This window comes from Triticum urartu, chromosome 2A (assembly GCF_056163025.1).
Source record: "Triticum urartu cultivar PI428250 chromosome 2A, HENAU_Tu73, whole genome shotgun sequence".
Lineage (NCBI taxonomy): Eukaryota > Viridiplantae > Streptophyta > Magnoliopsida > Poales > Poaceae > Triticum > Triticum urartu.
This window is the reverse complement of record NC_141874.1, coordinates 739721813-739736597: the sequence shown is the minus strand read 5'-3', so window position 1 is coordinate 739736597 and position 14785 is coordinate 739721813. Positions and strand designations below refer to the sequence as shown.

General features: G+C 47.5%; 2 protein-coding genes and 1 pseudogene across 3 annotated transcripts; 2 read left to right on the top strand and 1 right to left on the bottom strand.

Annotated features, from left to right (window-relative positions):
- Positions 1 to 850: 850 nt before the first annotated feature.
- LOC125527787 (geraniol 8-hydroxylase-like) lies at positions 851 to 3894 on the bottom strand (annotated as a pseudogene). Its single transcript, XR_015617671.1, has 2 exons — positions 2993 to 3894; positions 851 to 1484 (listed from the first exon to the last, which is right to left on the bottom strand). The product of XR_015617671.1 is annotated as a geraniol 8-hydroxylase-like (transcript).
- A 5309-nt stretch (positions 3895 to 9203) lies between these two features.
- Positions 9204 to 9878, top strand: LOC147987501 (uncharacterized). The gene has a single exon (XM_087542407.1). It carries the CDS (start codon positions 9204 to 9206, stop codon positions 9876 to 9878), a length of 675 nt encoding a protein of 224 aa, XP_087398533.1.
- A 2091-nt stretch (positions 9879 to 11969) lies between these two features.
- Positions 11970 to 14785, top strand: LOC147987500 (protein FAR-RED IMPAIRED RESPONSE 1-like). The gene is made up of 3 exons (XM_087542406.1): positions 11970 to 12041; positions 12675 to 12794; positions 13139 to 14785. Exons 1-3 carry the CDS (start codon positions 11970 to 11972, stop codon positions 14783 to 14785), a joined length of 1839 nt encoding a protein of 612 aa, XP_087398532.1.

Sequence of the window (14785 nt, the reverse complement as noted above, 5' to 3'; positions counted from 1 at the left end):
GGCATTAGTCTCACCTTCCCCATCCGCGGTCCCATCTCGCATGCCCCCGACGCGGCTATATCTTTGAGCTCTCACCGTCTCTCTTCTTGGGGAACCAACCCTTCCCATGCGCCGGTGACATATCACCCGACGCTGCCCTCACCATTTGTCCATGCCAACACACGAGCAAGCGACCAACCCCCTCGTCTTCCTGGTCATCTCCACCACGTTCGAGCCCTGCAGCCTCTGGTTCACCTCGTCGGAGGGGCATCTCGGTTGTGGAACAAATTCAGCACGTGTCAACCTGTAGGACCCACCCCATCCATGCCCAAGCACCGTCCTCATATGATCTAGGTATTGAGTACTCTCTCATGTTCATACATTTTTTCATATCTCTGTGTGCAAATAGCAGAAGTTGTAGAATCTTAAGTGAACATGGTATTGTCCTTTTGAAGTATGCAGTCATTTCATGGCGGTATTCACTTTATTCTATTTTTTTTCTCATGTGCACTTACTTTGTTTATTCTGTTATTTGAACAAGAACGTTAACATTGTGTATTTCTTTCCATCACCACCCAAAAGTATTATAGCCTAGTTGATAGCCCAATGTGTTATCTTGACGTCACCTCACCATCCCAAAGTAGCCTGGTTCATAGCCTAATCTATTATGATGTGGATCTAAACCTTGTTTCTAAATAGATTTTAATATTTTCTTTTTGCATTTTGTTCTTGTTCATATTCTTGGTGAAAAATCAGTGGATAATGAAGGAGCATAAGGTTTGAACTCTGAGAGAATATCAAATTTGTCACATAAATAATGATAGAAATTATATATCTCATACATTTGAATTATTACACATTAACAACATCTAAACCACTCTTAAAATTGTGCCTTTTATTTTCATCAAATCGGTGTTGCTATAATACAAAGGGGCACATTCTTTACTAGTGTCAGGCCAAAGTGATTTTCCATATCAATCCCATCACGTTCCAGCTCAATAGGAAGACTCCACTTAAACTGCCTTAACAAGGAAGCGGGCATCACATGCACCATCCTAATTGCCAAAGTCATTCCAGGGCAGATTCGACGCCTTGCACCAAATGGAAGGAGCTCAAAATCCACAACCCTAAAGTCAATTGATGAACCCAAGAACCTCTCAGGCATAAACTTCTCAGGTTCTGTCCATACATCTTTATCTCGACCTATCACCCATATGTTTATGAACACACGTGAACCTTTAGGTATTGTGTAACCTTTTGACTATCATCTCAGGTTGTCGTGGCAACAAGAGTGGAGCAGGAGGGTGGAGTCGAAAAGTCTCTTTTATGACAGCTTGGAGATAGGGCAATCGAACAATGTCAGCTTCTTCAATGTTTCTTCTAGAGCCGATAACTTGTGCAAGCTCGACACAAACCTTAGCCATTAATTATGGGTTTCGAAGAAGCTCAGCCATTGTCCATTCCACTGTGCTAGAGCTTGTGTCACTACCAGCAGCAAACAAATCCTAACATACAAATATAATGTTAGATGAATATAGTCTAGTAAATGTAGCTATTTACTAAACAAGCATCACACAAAGTACAATGTATTATTTGCTAAATGTGGTATAGAAGAATTGACATTGCTTTAAACTACACATTCGTTACTATATGGACGAATCATATATGCAATAATTCGTTCATATGTAACTTGATATTGGATATTCATCTCATTGCATTATAGTAGAAGAAGCTATTGTTCTTGACCCAATTTTTCCTTTTTCACTCACCGATGTTGAAGTGCAATCTTACGAGAGCTATGGTGGAAAGTTTGGAAATGCTGCAAAATTGCAATATCACTGGTCTGAAACGACGGAAAAAACATAAGAATTTCAGTTTTAGATTATTCAGTGCTTATAAAGGAAATTCATATTTAATTTTAGATGATTTGGTTCTTTGTAACACATGGATAGCATGTCATGATTCCTATAAAATTTCCATGCCGATACTATTCTATAGAAATTTTAGATGCATATTAATTTGTATTCAAATGGTAATTTTCACGTTATCAATTTTCATGTTTCTGGTCACATACTAGAGTGAATGTCGTTATAATTATTGTGCTTCCATGTTGTCGTATTTCTAAACTTCAAGGTATATACAATACAGGGCCTCAAGGGATAGGATGGACACCATCAGTGTGGATCTATATATATTGAAATGGTAATGAGTAAAATAATATTTGAAGTGCTCCCTCAAGAGATGTCGTTTTTTTTTTTGCGATGCAAGAGATGTCGATTTTAGAATGGTACATCCTGCATCTTTCTTTTTTTATCATTGCTTGTGTGGTTTGGTCCACTACTAGTTCAAAAGGTTTTACAGTGGTGACAGCATACTTATTTGGCTTGTAGTGGTACCATGCTCCTGAGCTACGGGGCACAAATTTTTCTAGAAAAAACTCTAATATATTTTGGTTTTTTTGCGAGAAAACTTTTGATTTATTCATCTTCAATTATGACAGTATAACGAACACCAGAAATGATAAAAATTACTTTAGATTCATATACCAGCAAGCGACGAATACAACACTGAAGCAAGTTTTATTGACAGCAGTAGATGATTAACATGCCACAAATATCCACATTACAATTTTGTCTAGGCATAGAGAAATAAGGAACCAAAAAAAATCGACCATCAATAGATACAAATTGGCTACTCTATAATCTGTATCAGGTTTTATTTTTATTCCTGATCTAAAAAGTGAAAATTGGATATGAAGTGCCACTTTAGCTATCTCGATGCCATTTTTGTTTTGGCTGGCTGTGGCCATGTGCCACCATTTGTTTGATCCCCGGGAGAGGCTCAATCAGCAAGGCTGGCCATGTGCTTTGATCCCCGGCAGGCTCATGTGCGGTTCATGGAATCAATCAAAGGGTATATAATACATCGAGTGTACTAATTTTGATCTTTTACTAGATATGAGTTGAAAACTGAAACACCAGCTGCAATCGCAAAGAGGAAAGTTGTGCGTTACCGTGAAATGTGAGCGTAGCGTCTCAGGGTCGAGCAGGTCCTTTCCCTCGTCACGCGCCGCCACGTCGAGCAGCACGTCGAGGTAGTCGTTCTTCCTGGGCTGGCCAGCGTCGCGGCCGCGCAGCCTCTGGTCCACCTCGGCGTCGAACACGGCGTGCAGCCGCGCGAAGATCCACGCCAGGCGCCGGCGCATGCCCTGCAGGTCGGCCGGCGCGAGCACCGGGAAGAAGTCGGACACGTTCGGGGTGCCCAAGCCTTCCATCATGGCCGTGATCACCTCCTGGAAATCCTCGGAGCGGCCGTGGTCGTCGAGGCTGTTGAGGTCGATGGAGAAGATGGTGCGGGAGATAAGGTTCAGGCTCGTCGTGAAGACCGCCGTGCCCTCGCGCGCCAGCCGTGCGACGTGGTCCGTGAGCTCCCTCACCTTGTCGCTCCGGAGGTGGTGGAGCGCGTCGAGCCGGTGCGGCGCGAAGAGCTCCGTGGCCATGATCTTGCGGAACGCGCGCCACCTCGGCCCGGGGGGCAGCCAGGCTACGCCCGCCGCGTGCTTGCCGGTGGCGTCAGGCACGGACCGGGTGGCGACTGGCGAGCACGGAATCATGCCTCTGCAGGAAGCCAGGAACCCCCGAGCCATGGCGGTGGAGGAGACGACCACCGTGGCCCGCCGAGGCGGACAGACATTAGCGGACCGTGGATCTTGGCTAGGTGGGCGAGTGAGCGGTGCGGCGTGTCGCTGTCGCCGAGAAGGTGGAGGCTGCCGATGAGCGGCAGTGGGCGCGGGCCTGGCGGGAAGCCGGAGCGCGCGTGGGCGAGGAGGTTGAGAAGGTAGAAGGAGAGGAGAGAGAGACGACGACTCGACGAGCCATGCTAGCCACGGCGCAAAAGCACAGCCATGGCCACCATTGCTTCCTCTGTGCAGTTCGCGTGTGACACAGGAGACACTTAATAAAAGAGAAACTAAAAAAAAAATCATAATCATTGTAGACACTCAGCTATATATCTGCTTTCTCCGTTCCCAAATATAAGTCTTTCTAGAGATTACAAGAAATGACTACATACAAAGCGAAACAAGAAAATCTACACTTTAAAATATGTCTACATATATCCGTATGTTGTAGTCCATTTAAAATGTCTAAAAAGACTTATGTTTAGGAACAGATGAAGTACTTATTTTGTTTGAACATAGTACCCCTCTGCGAAATGAAAAACGAACGGTCTGGGTTTTGACAGTGTAGTGGGATGCTGCACATTTCGTATGGGGATATGTGCGCACACAATCAGATACGAAGTATTCCACTCATTTTGCTACAACACATGTGTTTTCTTCTTCTTTTTTTGGGCTCCAATCACTGTTGAACAATAGGAATTTATTGCACTCAAAATAATTTATTCTTTCAGCGAGGATCACCCACCCATACTTTTAGTTTGATTCCACACTTCGTAACACTATTAACTTTTGAACAAATGATCCGTTTTTCATTCCATTTGCAGATCTGGGTTCATGACATTAAATTTTTAAAAGAAGATCAATTTTGGACATGGTTTGAAGAAGTTCAAATTCGTATGTGGAAAGAGTTCGTGATGACATGATACTGCATGCATGCACATATATAGGGCATAATACGTCTTTCGAGGTAGTCTTCGACCAATGATAAAATTATTAATAGGTGAGATGTATGATATAAAAATTATATCATCACAAACTCTTTTCACATACGAATTCGAGGGTATGCTTTGTGTGAGATGCATGTCATATAATATTGTGGATGGAGGGAGTGTACCGGATGATACATAATATTTAAATCTTTAAAACAAGATCAATTTTGGACATGTTTGAACAAGTTCAAATTTGAATGTTGATACAATAATGAAACTCATATGATAATCCCTCCATCCACATATGTAGAGCCAATATGTCTTTTCGAGGTAGCCTTTAACCAATGATACAGTTATTAATATATGAGATGTACTACCTCCGTCCTATATTATAAAAGCGTTTTTGACACTATATGACGAATTATATGACGGAGGGAGTATGATATAAAAATTATATAATCACAAATTCCTTTCACATACAAATTCGAGGGTATGCTTTTTGTGACATGCATGCCATATAATACTGTGGATGGAGGGAGTATACCAGATGGTACAATAATGAAACAAGCAAATGAGAATGCACGAAAAAATAATGAAAAAAATGTAAAATAGCGGTGGCACATAAACGAAATTGTATAGAAAATTATGAAAATAACACCTTTAGAACTCAGCCCAAGCATGAAAGATAATTTAACAAAATGATATGAATACTTATGATCAAGACTCCAAAAATAGAAATGAAACCTCAGTGAAGTAGTACCCGGTCCGGAATGAAAAAGCAATGAAAACATGCAACATAAAAGTAATTTGCATTTGAAAAAAATTCAACCATGTGCAAAATTGATCTTGTTTTGTAGATTTAAATATCATGACTACTAATATCCAAACGGTTTGTCAATCAGATATTTTGTTCAAAAGATAAAATTGATACAAACTATGTAATCTGACTGAAAAGTATGAGTGGGGTCTCCGCGCTCGCTGTCCCACATGTCATAGAGGTGGGTAAGAAAGTTAGTTGGATTGAAGAAGAGAGAAGCTGGTGTGATGTATATATGTCGGACAATGTGTAGTATTGCCATAATAGAGCAATAAGAGCAACTCAACGGGGTGACCCAAACGGACGCGCGCTTTGCCCGCTTTTTATTCGTTTGGGTTGGCCAGGTGGACGTGCGTGTCCGCATTTTAAAATGGGTCGGCTTGACCGCTCAACTGGGAGGCCGATCCAAATGTGCTGGCGTGAAAAAAAAAATGTTGCACGGAATAAACATAATTAAACATAAGCGGCCGGTCAAACGCCGGCCAAAGTCCACTTAAATCTAATTAAACATTAAATAAAACATTAAAAAAGTTTGCGCTCGCCTGCTGCCGCCCCGCATGCTGCCCTAGACGTCGTCGGCCTTGCCCTTGCCCTTGCCGTCGACGTCGCCGTCATCAGTGAGGTCGATGAAGACCGGGGCAGGGCCAGCCCCCCGAACGCCACCGGGTACGCTGCCAGGGCAGCCTCCTCCGGCGTCTGCTAGGGCGGCAGCATTGTGGCCAGCCGCGCGCGCTCCTCCTCCTCCTCCTCGAGCCGGAGTGCCTTCGCGTCACGTTGGAGCATGGCCTTGTAGCGCATCTGCTCCTCGCCGTCGGCCTGCTCCTGGCAGAGCCAGTGCTCCTTCCAGCGCTCGAGGTGGGCCGTCTCCTGCTCCGGTGTCGCGGCGAAGTGGACGGGAGGCACACTCATCCACTTGCGGTACTGGCCCGTCCACGAGTAGGCCTCCTTCGGCCAAGTGGGTGGAGGCGGGGAGCGCTTCCGTGTCGGCTCCGACTTGGACTGGATGGGCGGCGACGGTGGCGGTGGCGGCACGAAGACCGGGGTGTGGATAGTGTCCCCCGCCGCCGACAGGGCAAGGGCTTGCTCCAGCCCATCACAGTGCGCGTTCTCCTCGAGGCGGCTAGCCTCTAGCGCTTGCTACAGGGCCTCCTCGAGGGCGGCTTGGTACTCCGCCTCCGCCTCCATGTCCTCCAGCTCTACCTGCGGGGGCGGCGGTGGGAACGGCGGCGGGACGTCATCGACACCCGAGCGACGTCGCTCCTCGTGTTCGAGGGCGAACCACGCCTCCCAGTTAGGGGAGTCGGTGGCGTACTCTAGCAGCCGACGCTGCTCTGGCATGAGCTGCGGGCAGCGCCTGCGCACCTTGTCGTCGTGTGCCCGCTGGCTCCACGGAACTGCCAGCACCGGGATCCGCTGCGGATCCAGATGCCAATGGTGCGGAAGCGTGACATTAGGGTACGGCAGCGTCTGCCTGTACTCCCAGTGCCACCGCGCTTGGTGCACCGGGATGTGCAGGCACCGGCGACCAGGGCGGAAATGCGGTGCCGCCGGAGGAGGAGGGGGAGCATGGGAGGACGAGGCGCCGGGGGTGCCCTTGCCCTTTCCCTTGCCATTGCTTCTGCCGAAGAGGCCCATGGGCGCGCTAGGGTTTGCGGTCGCCGGCGAGGAAACAAAGGGAGTGGTGGAGGGCCAGATGTGGACGGGAGAAGTGGATGAGGCTGGCCCCCGCCGCATGCATGGTTAAAAAAGGACGCTTCCACTGGCTGACGCATGGGCCCGCTGTCGGTGGTCGTCATAAATAAGACGACCGGTGGCGGTTGGGTGGCCTACAGGTGGGGACGCGGCGGACGGTGAGGAGACACACGGCGCGTCCGCTTCATGTCCACGCCGACGCATTCCAGGCGCAATTTTGGGCCAGAAATGGGTCGGCGCAGACGCTAGGCGGATACGATGTGAGTTTGGGTCGGCGCGTTCGGCCTCCACTTTTGTCCGCGCCAACCCAAACGAACGCGGGCGGATAAAATGGGTCACCCCATTGGAGTTTCTCTAACTGCACACATCCCCAATCGAAATGTGTGGCATCCCACTACCCGGTAGAAACCCTGACCGCTAGAAAAACCACTCTCCTCCGTCCGTCTCATAATATAAGATATTATTATAACCGATATGTGAATATATCAGTTGCGATGGAAGGAGTACAAAAAAAATCTATTTTAAGTACTCCATTCGTTTTACAATTTTATTTGTTGTTCTAAAATATAAATATAAATATAAGTGTATTCATTTTTTATGAGTCAAGCTTATTTATATGTAGTTTGATCTAGTTAGGTTTTTGAACAAAATATCAACACCTACAACGCTGAATTGGTATCATTAGATCCATCATGACATATATTTCAATGTTTCATTTTATTAATATTGTAGATATTGACAATTTTTTGATATTTTTGTTAAACTTTATGAAGTTTGACTTCTGGAAATTTTAGAACACCTCATATTCCGAAATGGAGGATGTAAAACATTATCTTACAATAAACCAATATTTTAAATTTATCCTATATATGATAAAAATTATGGCCAACGTCCGCAACATCGAGTTGTTATAAATTATTACTTTGTAAGCTTAATGCAATTTTTTTTGAGGAAAAAAAGCTTAATGAAAATTAATTGCATCAACAAGCTACCTTATGAAGCAATTGCGTCGGAACCTGACTTCGATTTCCTCAAAATTCTGGTGGGGTGCAATGAACGGGTGAGAGGAAAGTGCATTGGATTGCCTGGGACAAGATGTGCTAGTCAAAACGGATGGGTGGTATGGGTTTCCGTGACCCAGAGGCTTTCAACCAAGCCCTACTAGCAAAACAGGCATGGAGGATTTTGCAGATGCCGATGTCTCTATGTGCGAGGATTCTTTGAGCCCGGTATTTTAGCGATAGCTCCATCATGAGTGCCACTTGCCCATCGGGCGGATCCTACACATTCAGGAGTATATTGCATGGGAGAGACCTGCTACAGGAGGGCATCATATGGCGCATTGGAGATGGCTCGGCGGTGAACATTCACTATGACCCATGGATCCCGCGACAAGGGAGCCTGCTGCCACTGGGCGCAGACTTCATTCCGGGTGTGCAGAAGAAGGTGGCTGACCTGTTGAACCATACGGGTGAAACATGGGATGATACTAAGCTCCAAGCTATGTTCTCTATGGATGATGTCAATGATATTAAGTAGATAGCTGTTGGAGGGCCGCGGTTTCAAGATTATATTGCATGGAATTACACAAAAATGGTATCTTCACTGTAAAGTCGGCCTATCACCTGCAGATGGCCTTGAATGCTGCTAAACGAGGCCGGCCGGGGCCTTCTTTGGCTACTCTTACACATCAAGGATGGTTGTCCTTGTGGGATACATTGGCCCCAGTGAAAGCAAAAATTCACACGTGGCGTCTCATGAAGAACAGACTAGCTACAGGAGCTGAATTGCTACGACGACGTATCAAGGCGGGTGTTTTCTGTGTTGCTTGTGGACGCGAAGAAACCGGTTACCATCATTTTTGGGGGTGCTCGCACTCGGTGTTTTTTGGAAGTAGCTTAGCTCGGAGTTGGGAGTCCCGGTGGCCAACCCATCATGCAATATTGATTCCCAGAGCAAGTTGGCTAATTGGTTGCTGGAGTGGTTTGCACAGGCACCAGACCTTGAGAAATCTGTGATGGTACAAGCTGTCTATGGCTTGTGGCTAGCGCGTAATGATGCGAGAGATGGGCGAAAAATTTCTGCAGCACATGAAATATCACATACAATGGTTGCATATGTCAAGGAATGGGAAGAGATACACATGAAGGAGGTGAAGCCGAAGCTGCCAAAAGAAAGGACCGTGTGGGAAGCACCAGATACTGCCTGGATCAAAGCAAATACGGATGGATCGGTGTGGAAACACATGGGGAAGGGAGGCGCCGGCGTGGTCCTGCGTGACCACGCGGGTGCGTTCCGAGCGGCCTCCTGTCATGTTGTATTAATAGCGTCTGACCCGAAGATGGTGGAACTTCTGGCGTGCAAGAAGGCGATCGAGCTAGCGAGAAGAATTGGGGTTGGGAAGCTCCATCTCGAGTGTGATTCGTCAGGAGTGGTGTCCATGCTCAATAACCAGGAGAAGAATCTCTCTGCCGCTGGACCAACCGTCGAAGACGTCAAGTCGATGTTGAAGGCTTTTGATGATTTTAGAGTCTCATGGGTTAGCCGTAGTGCAAACGTCGCCGCTGATAGATTAGCTAAGATGGGAATGGGAGATGAACTGAACTCTGTGTGGCTCTCATCACCATCAGACTGCATTCTGCATATTGTTTTGGATAAGATTGTTGGCAATAAGCCATGCCCGTCCTTGTGTGGTGGTGACCGGCGTCAACGCGACAGTTCTGGTTCATGGTGGGCGCAGGGTGTGTGTCGGCATGAGTCCATGCTCGCATTCCTGACGTGAAGGAGCTGCATGCACAGAGGCTGTTGTGATCTGTTGGAGCTAGCTACGTGGTGTGCGCGTGACTCGCGTGGGGTTAGTTAGTGCATGGATTAGATCAGCTGGATAAGGTTGTTAACTAGTGCGTGAGTGCCGGCCATGTTAATTGAGTTAGCGACCGAGTGTGATGGTGCATGCATGGGCTAGTGGCCGGTGTGGTGGCTGGGTCGTGTGAGTGCGGGTGCTGGTGTCTGTAGCTTGGCTATAAAAGCCCATCCCGTGTATTGATGTAAAATGCGCCGGTATGAGCCGAGCCTAGGAGCCAGAGATGAGGTAGTCTCCGCCGGAACCGTGGTATGCGCTCGGTCGGCTGTGAGAGAGCTCCTCCGAGTAGGCTGCGGTGTGTTGTCGCGCCCGGGGTTTGTGCCCAGTAAAGTAAGGCCGTTTGTGCGGCCGAGGCACCGTTCGTGTGGCGGGGCGTATGTGCGCCGGAAATATCTGTGTCCCTCTCCTTCCACCTACGTCCGAGCGAGTGTGAGAGAGAGGTAGTTATAGTGCTGCGCCAACATTTGGTATCAGAGCCAGGTTCATCTTGGGTGTCGTCACCTTGTCGGAGGCGTGCCGGTGGTGACGACGTTTGCCGGCGGCTGCGCGGTGAAGCTCCGGGTCGTGTGTCGGCCTATGGAGGTGGGCGGCGCTGCGGCTGTCATGGCGCGTGGCGGAGGCGGTGGGCGGTGATGGCGTACATGCGGCGACCGCGGAGGCCGCTGAGGCGCGGCGTGGTGGCGCAGCGGCGCTGCACGGCGGCGTGGATGCTGCTGCGGCTGTGGCGCGGCATCCGGGAAACGTCGACAACGAGTGCAGCGCGGTGGCCATGATGCGGAGGCCGGGCGGTGCGACACAGGTTGTCCCATGCGAGGGGCCGCCGGCAACGAGTACAAGACGACGCCGACGGCAAGGTCATGGCTTAGGGGGTGAGTGTTGGCAATAAGCCATGCCCGTCCTTGTGCGGTGGTGACCGGCGTCAACGCGACAGTTCTGGTTCATGGTGGGCAAAGGGTGTGTGTCGGCATGAGTCCATGCTCGCGTTCCTGACGTGAAGGAGCTGCATGCATAGAGGCTGTTGCGATATGTTGGAGCTAGCTCCGTGGTGTGCGCGTGACTCGCGTGGGGTTAGTTAGTGCATGGATTAGATCAGCTGGATAAGGTTGTTAGCTAGTGCGTGAGTGCCGGCCATGTTAATTGAGTAAGTGACCGAGTGTGATGGTGCATGCATGGGTTAGTGGCTGGTGTGGTGGCTGGGTCGTGTGAGTGCGGGTGCTGGTGTCTGTAGCTTGGCTATAAAAGCCCATCCCGTGTATTGATGTAAAATGCGCCGGTACGAGCCGAGCCTAGGAGCCAGAGATGAGGTAGTCTCCGCCGGAACCGTGGTATGCGCCCGGTCGGCTGTGAGAGAGCTCCTCTGAGTAGGCTGCGGTGTGTTGCCGCGCCCGGGGTTTGTGCCCAGTAAAGTAAGGCCGTTTGTGTGGCCGAGGCGCCGTTCGTGTGGTGGGGCGTATGTGAGCTGGAAATAGAGAGAATTCCTTATTTGACACTACCTTAAAATGTGGTTCCTTATTTGACCCTGAAGAACTTTTTTTCCCTATTTGACATGTAGTCTAAATTTTCTTCCTTACGTGACATCGCCGTCCGTTTTGTTATACCGTTCCGTTAAATTGTTTTTGGATGGACCAAAATACCCCCGTGTTAGTAGCTAGCCCACAAGGAGTTTTGACCAGAGTCGCTAGCCCACAAGCCCGATCCTGATCTGGCCATCCTCTCGTCTCTCTGTTTCTTCGATTCCCCACCCCAAACCCTAGCGGCGGTGGCAGCGAGTTGCAGGCTCGTACAGCGGCGGCGGCGTGAGCTGAGGGGCCATGGCTCAAGGGGTGGCTGCGGGCGGAGGATCAAGCACGGCTCCGGGCGCCGGAGCAAGCACCGCGGCGGACGGCGACCCAGGCACGGCGGACGGCGGCCAAGGCGGGGCTGGGGATGGCTCGTCGGTGAGGTCCGCTGCTGGTGGCCATGGCGCGGCTATGCAGCACTTGCCGATGAGCTCAGCTGTGGGCGCAGGCCATGGCGATGTTGCGGGCGGTGCAGGCCATGGCGATGCTGCAAGGTTGGGTGTGGATGCAGGCTTGGGCCACGGTGCGGCTGCAGACTTAGAAGGGTGAGTTCCTTCCACAATTTCTCTTCAAATGCAGGATTAGAAGGAGGAGCAGGTTGACCCATATCCAGTAGCAATGCTCATGCATAAGTTTCTCTTTTATGTACAGGATGGATCCAAATTCTTGTTATGTACTGAAAATTAGATTGCTTGGCAACCCAAAAAAAGCTAGAAAAGAGCCCATGTGCTTTTATTTCGAGAAGGTTATTGATTCCGACTTGACAAATTATGAAGATTTGGTTGAATCAATTATAGTGCAGTACCAGCCACGTTATTTGGAAGTTGCGCATGTTCACTACTATGATGAAGTTCTGAAAACGTTTCCAGAAATAAAATCAGACCAAGAGTTGATGTATATGTTTGAGAAACATGCTAAGTCAAAGATGGTGCAGATGTTCATTGTATATTGGGAACCCTATGAACCATATGAGCCTATCATTGAGTATTATAGTGATGTGCATATCCAACCTAAGAACAACATAGACCAAGATGATGATAGTTATCTTCGCAACCCAATACCGGAGAATGAACATGTTGGGATTGATGAAGAGAATATGTATTTGAAGGAAGAACCTAAAGCTCTAAATATGGTTCTTTTTCCTGATAAATAAAAGGACCAAGACTATGTTGCTGATGGTGAGAGTGAGGATGAGAGTGAGGATGGGAGTGAGGATGAGAGTAAGGATGAGAGCGAGGACGAGACTGAAGTAGAGGAGGATGAGGAGTTGCATGAGGTAAATCATGCCCCAAATATAGAGTATGATAAGGATGACCCTCCTATGACTGAAGGTTTCATATATCCCAATATGAAGGAGTTTAAGTTGGCCCTTTCTCAGCATGCTATCAAACATGAATTTGAGTATAACACAGAGAAGAGTGCACCATGTAGGTTCAGGGGCTATTGTAAAAGAAGAGATGAAGATAATTGTCCATGGAGGATACATGCTTCTACAACGGATGATTTGTGTACCGTAGTGGTAACTCTCTAACTTTGCTCGTTTGTAAACATTTCTTGCATGATTGTTTGAGAGTTTTTAGCTAACTAATTATATTCTTCTTTTGTAGGTGAAAAAAAACTTTTGGTCATGATTGCTCTAGTGCAAGAAGGAAAAAGAAGGTGAAGAATGCAACTAAATACTGGATATGTGAGAAGGTGAAGGACTGGCTCATTGAAGATGCAACTCTAGGAGCAAAGGAATTGCGAAAGAATCTTAAAGAACACCACAAGGTCAAAAGCAACTACAAGAGAGTATATATGGGTAAGTTGCTAGCCTTGAAGCAACTATATGGTGATTGGGATATCAGCTTTGACAATTTGTATAGGTTTAAGGCACAAGTTGGAAGTTGTTGCCCCGGTAGCATAGTCCAGATTGATCATCACACAATAAATGGTAAAATCAGGTTTAGAAGAATTTTTGTTGCTATGAAACCTTGCATAGAGGGGTTCCTTAGTGGCTGCAGACCATATTTGGCAATAGATAGCACATTCTTGACGGGCAGGTTCAAGGGGCAGCTGGCTAGTGCTACCGCCATTGATGGCCATAATTGGATGTATCCGGTTAGTTTTGGAGTCTTTGATTCTGAAACTAACGAGAATTGGATTTGGTTCATGCAATTGCTAAGACAGGCCATAGGATCACCAAATGGGTTGGCCATATGCACCGATGCTGGTCAAGCAGTAATGACAGGGGTGAAAGAAGTGTTCCCAGAGGCGGAACATAGGGAATGCATGTTTCACTTGGTGACCAACTTCAAGAAGAAGTTCCATGGGAAGGTGTTTGATGACCACCTTTGGGCTGCTGCTTACTCATGGAACCCATATTTATTTGACAAACATTGGGTTGCTATGGAGACAACAAAGCCAGCTGCAACTGCATATATAAGGAAGTGGCACAATAGGTTGTGGTCTAGGAGTCAATTCTCAACTATATGCAAGGTAGACTATGTAACCAACAACCTGGCTGAGAGCTTTAACAATTGGATTAAGCACCACAAGTCCTTGAACTTGGATGACCTCTTTGATAAGGCGAGACAATTGATTATGATATTGTGGAACCGAAGGAGAAAAGTAGCAAAGGAGTTAGATGGTTTGATTCTGCCCCACATAATTAAGAAGCTGAATGCAATGACCAGGGAATTAAACTTGGAGGTGGTAGAAAGCTCAGAAGAAGTGGCTGAAGTAACTGCATTAGGTGGTAGTGGCTTTAGGTTTGTGGTCAACTTGCAAGAGGGGAGATGTTCTTGTCGACAATGGCAAGTTTCTGGCCATCCTTGCAAACATGCTCTTGCATTCATCACGTCACTTAGCAATGCACACATACGACACTATGTGGACTTGTATTTCTCCGTTGATAAATATAGAGCAGCTTATGCCCAACTAATTCCAGCTATGTCGGACAAGACCCAATGGCCTAAATCTGACCATGGATTCTTCATGCATCCACCACTATTGAAGGCCACGGCTGGTAGGCGTAAAACTGAGAGGTACAAAGGTTGCGGTGAGAAGAAAAGGAAAAGTGGTCAACACTTATGCCCTATTTGTAAGGAATATGGGCATCATTGGCACAAATGTAAGAAGGGAAATCCAAAGGACATTGCTGCAATGATGGCTGTGAGGTACTCCCTCCATTCCGAATTACTTGTCGCAGGTATGGATGTATCTAGATGTATTTTAGTTCTAGATACATCCATTTTTGCGACGACTAATTTGGAACGGAGGGAGTAA

What these genes read in the sequence shown, in the direction of transcription:
- LOC147987501 (XM_087542407.1), top strand. Translation starts at nt 9,204, where the DNA reads ATGGTTGCATATGTCAAGGAATGGGAAGAGATACACATGAAGGAGGTG.
- LOC147987500 (XM_087542406.1), top strand. Translation starts at nt 11,970, where the DNA reads ATGGCGATGTTGCGGGCGGTGCAGGCCATGGCGATGCTGCAAGGTTGG. An exon ending in GGATGCAGGCTTGGGCCACG is followed by an intron (nt 12,042 to 12,674) that starts GTGCGGCTGCAG and finishes GATAAATAAAAG; the next exon opens with GACCAAGACTATGTTGCTGA. An exon ending in AGGATGAGGAGTTGCATGAG is followed by an intron (nt 12,795 to 13,138) that starts GTAAATCATGCC and finishes TGAAAAAAAACT; the next exon opens with TTTGGTCATGATTGCTCTAG.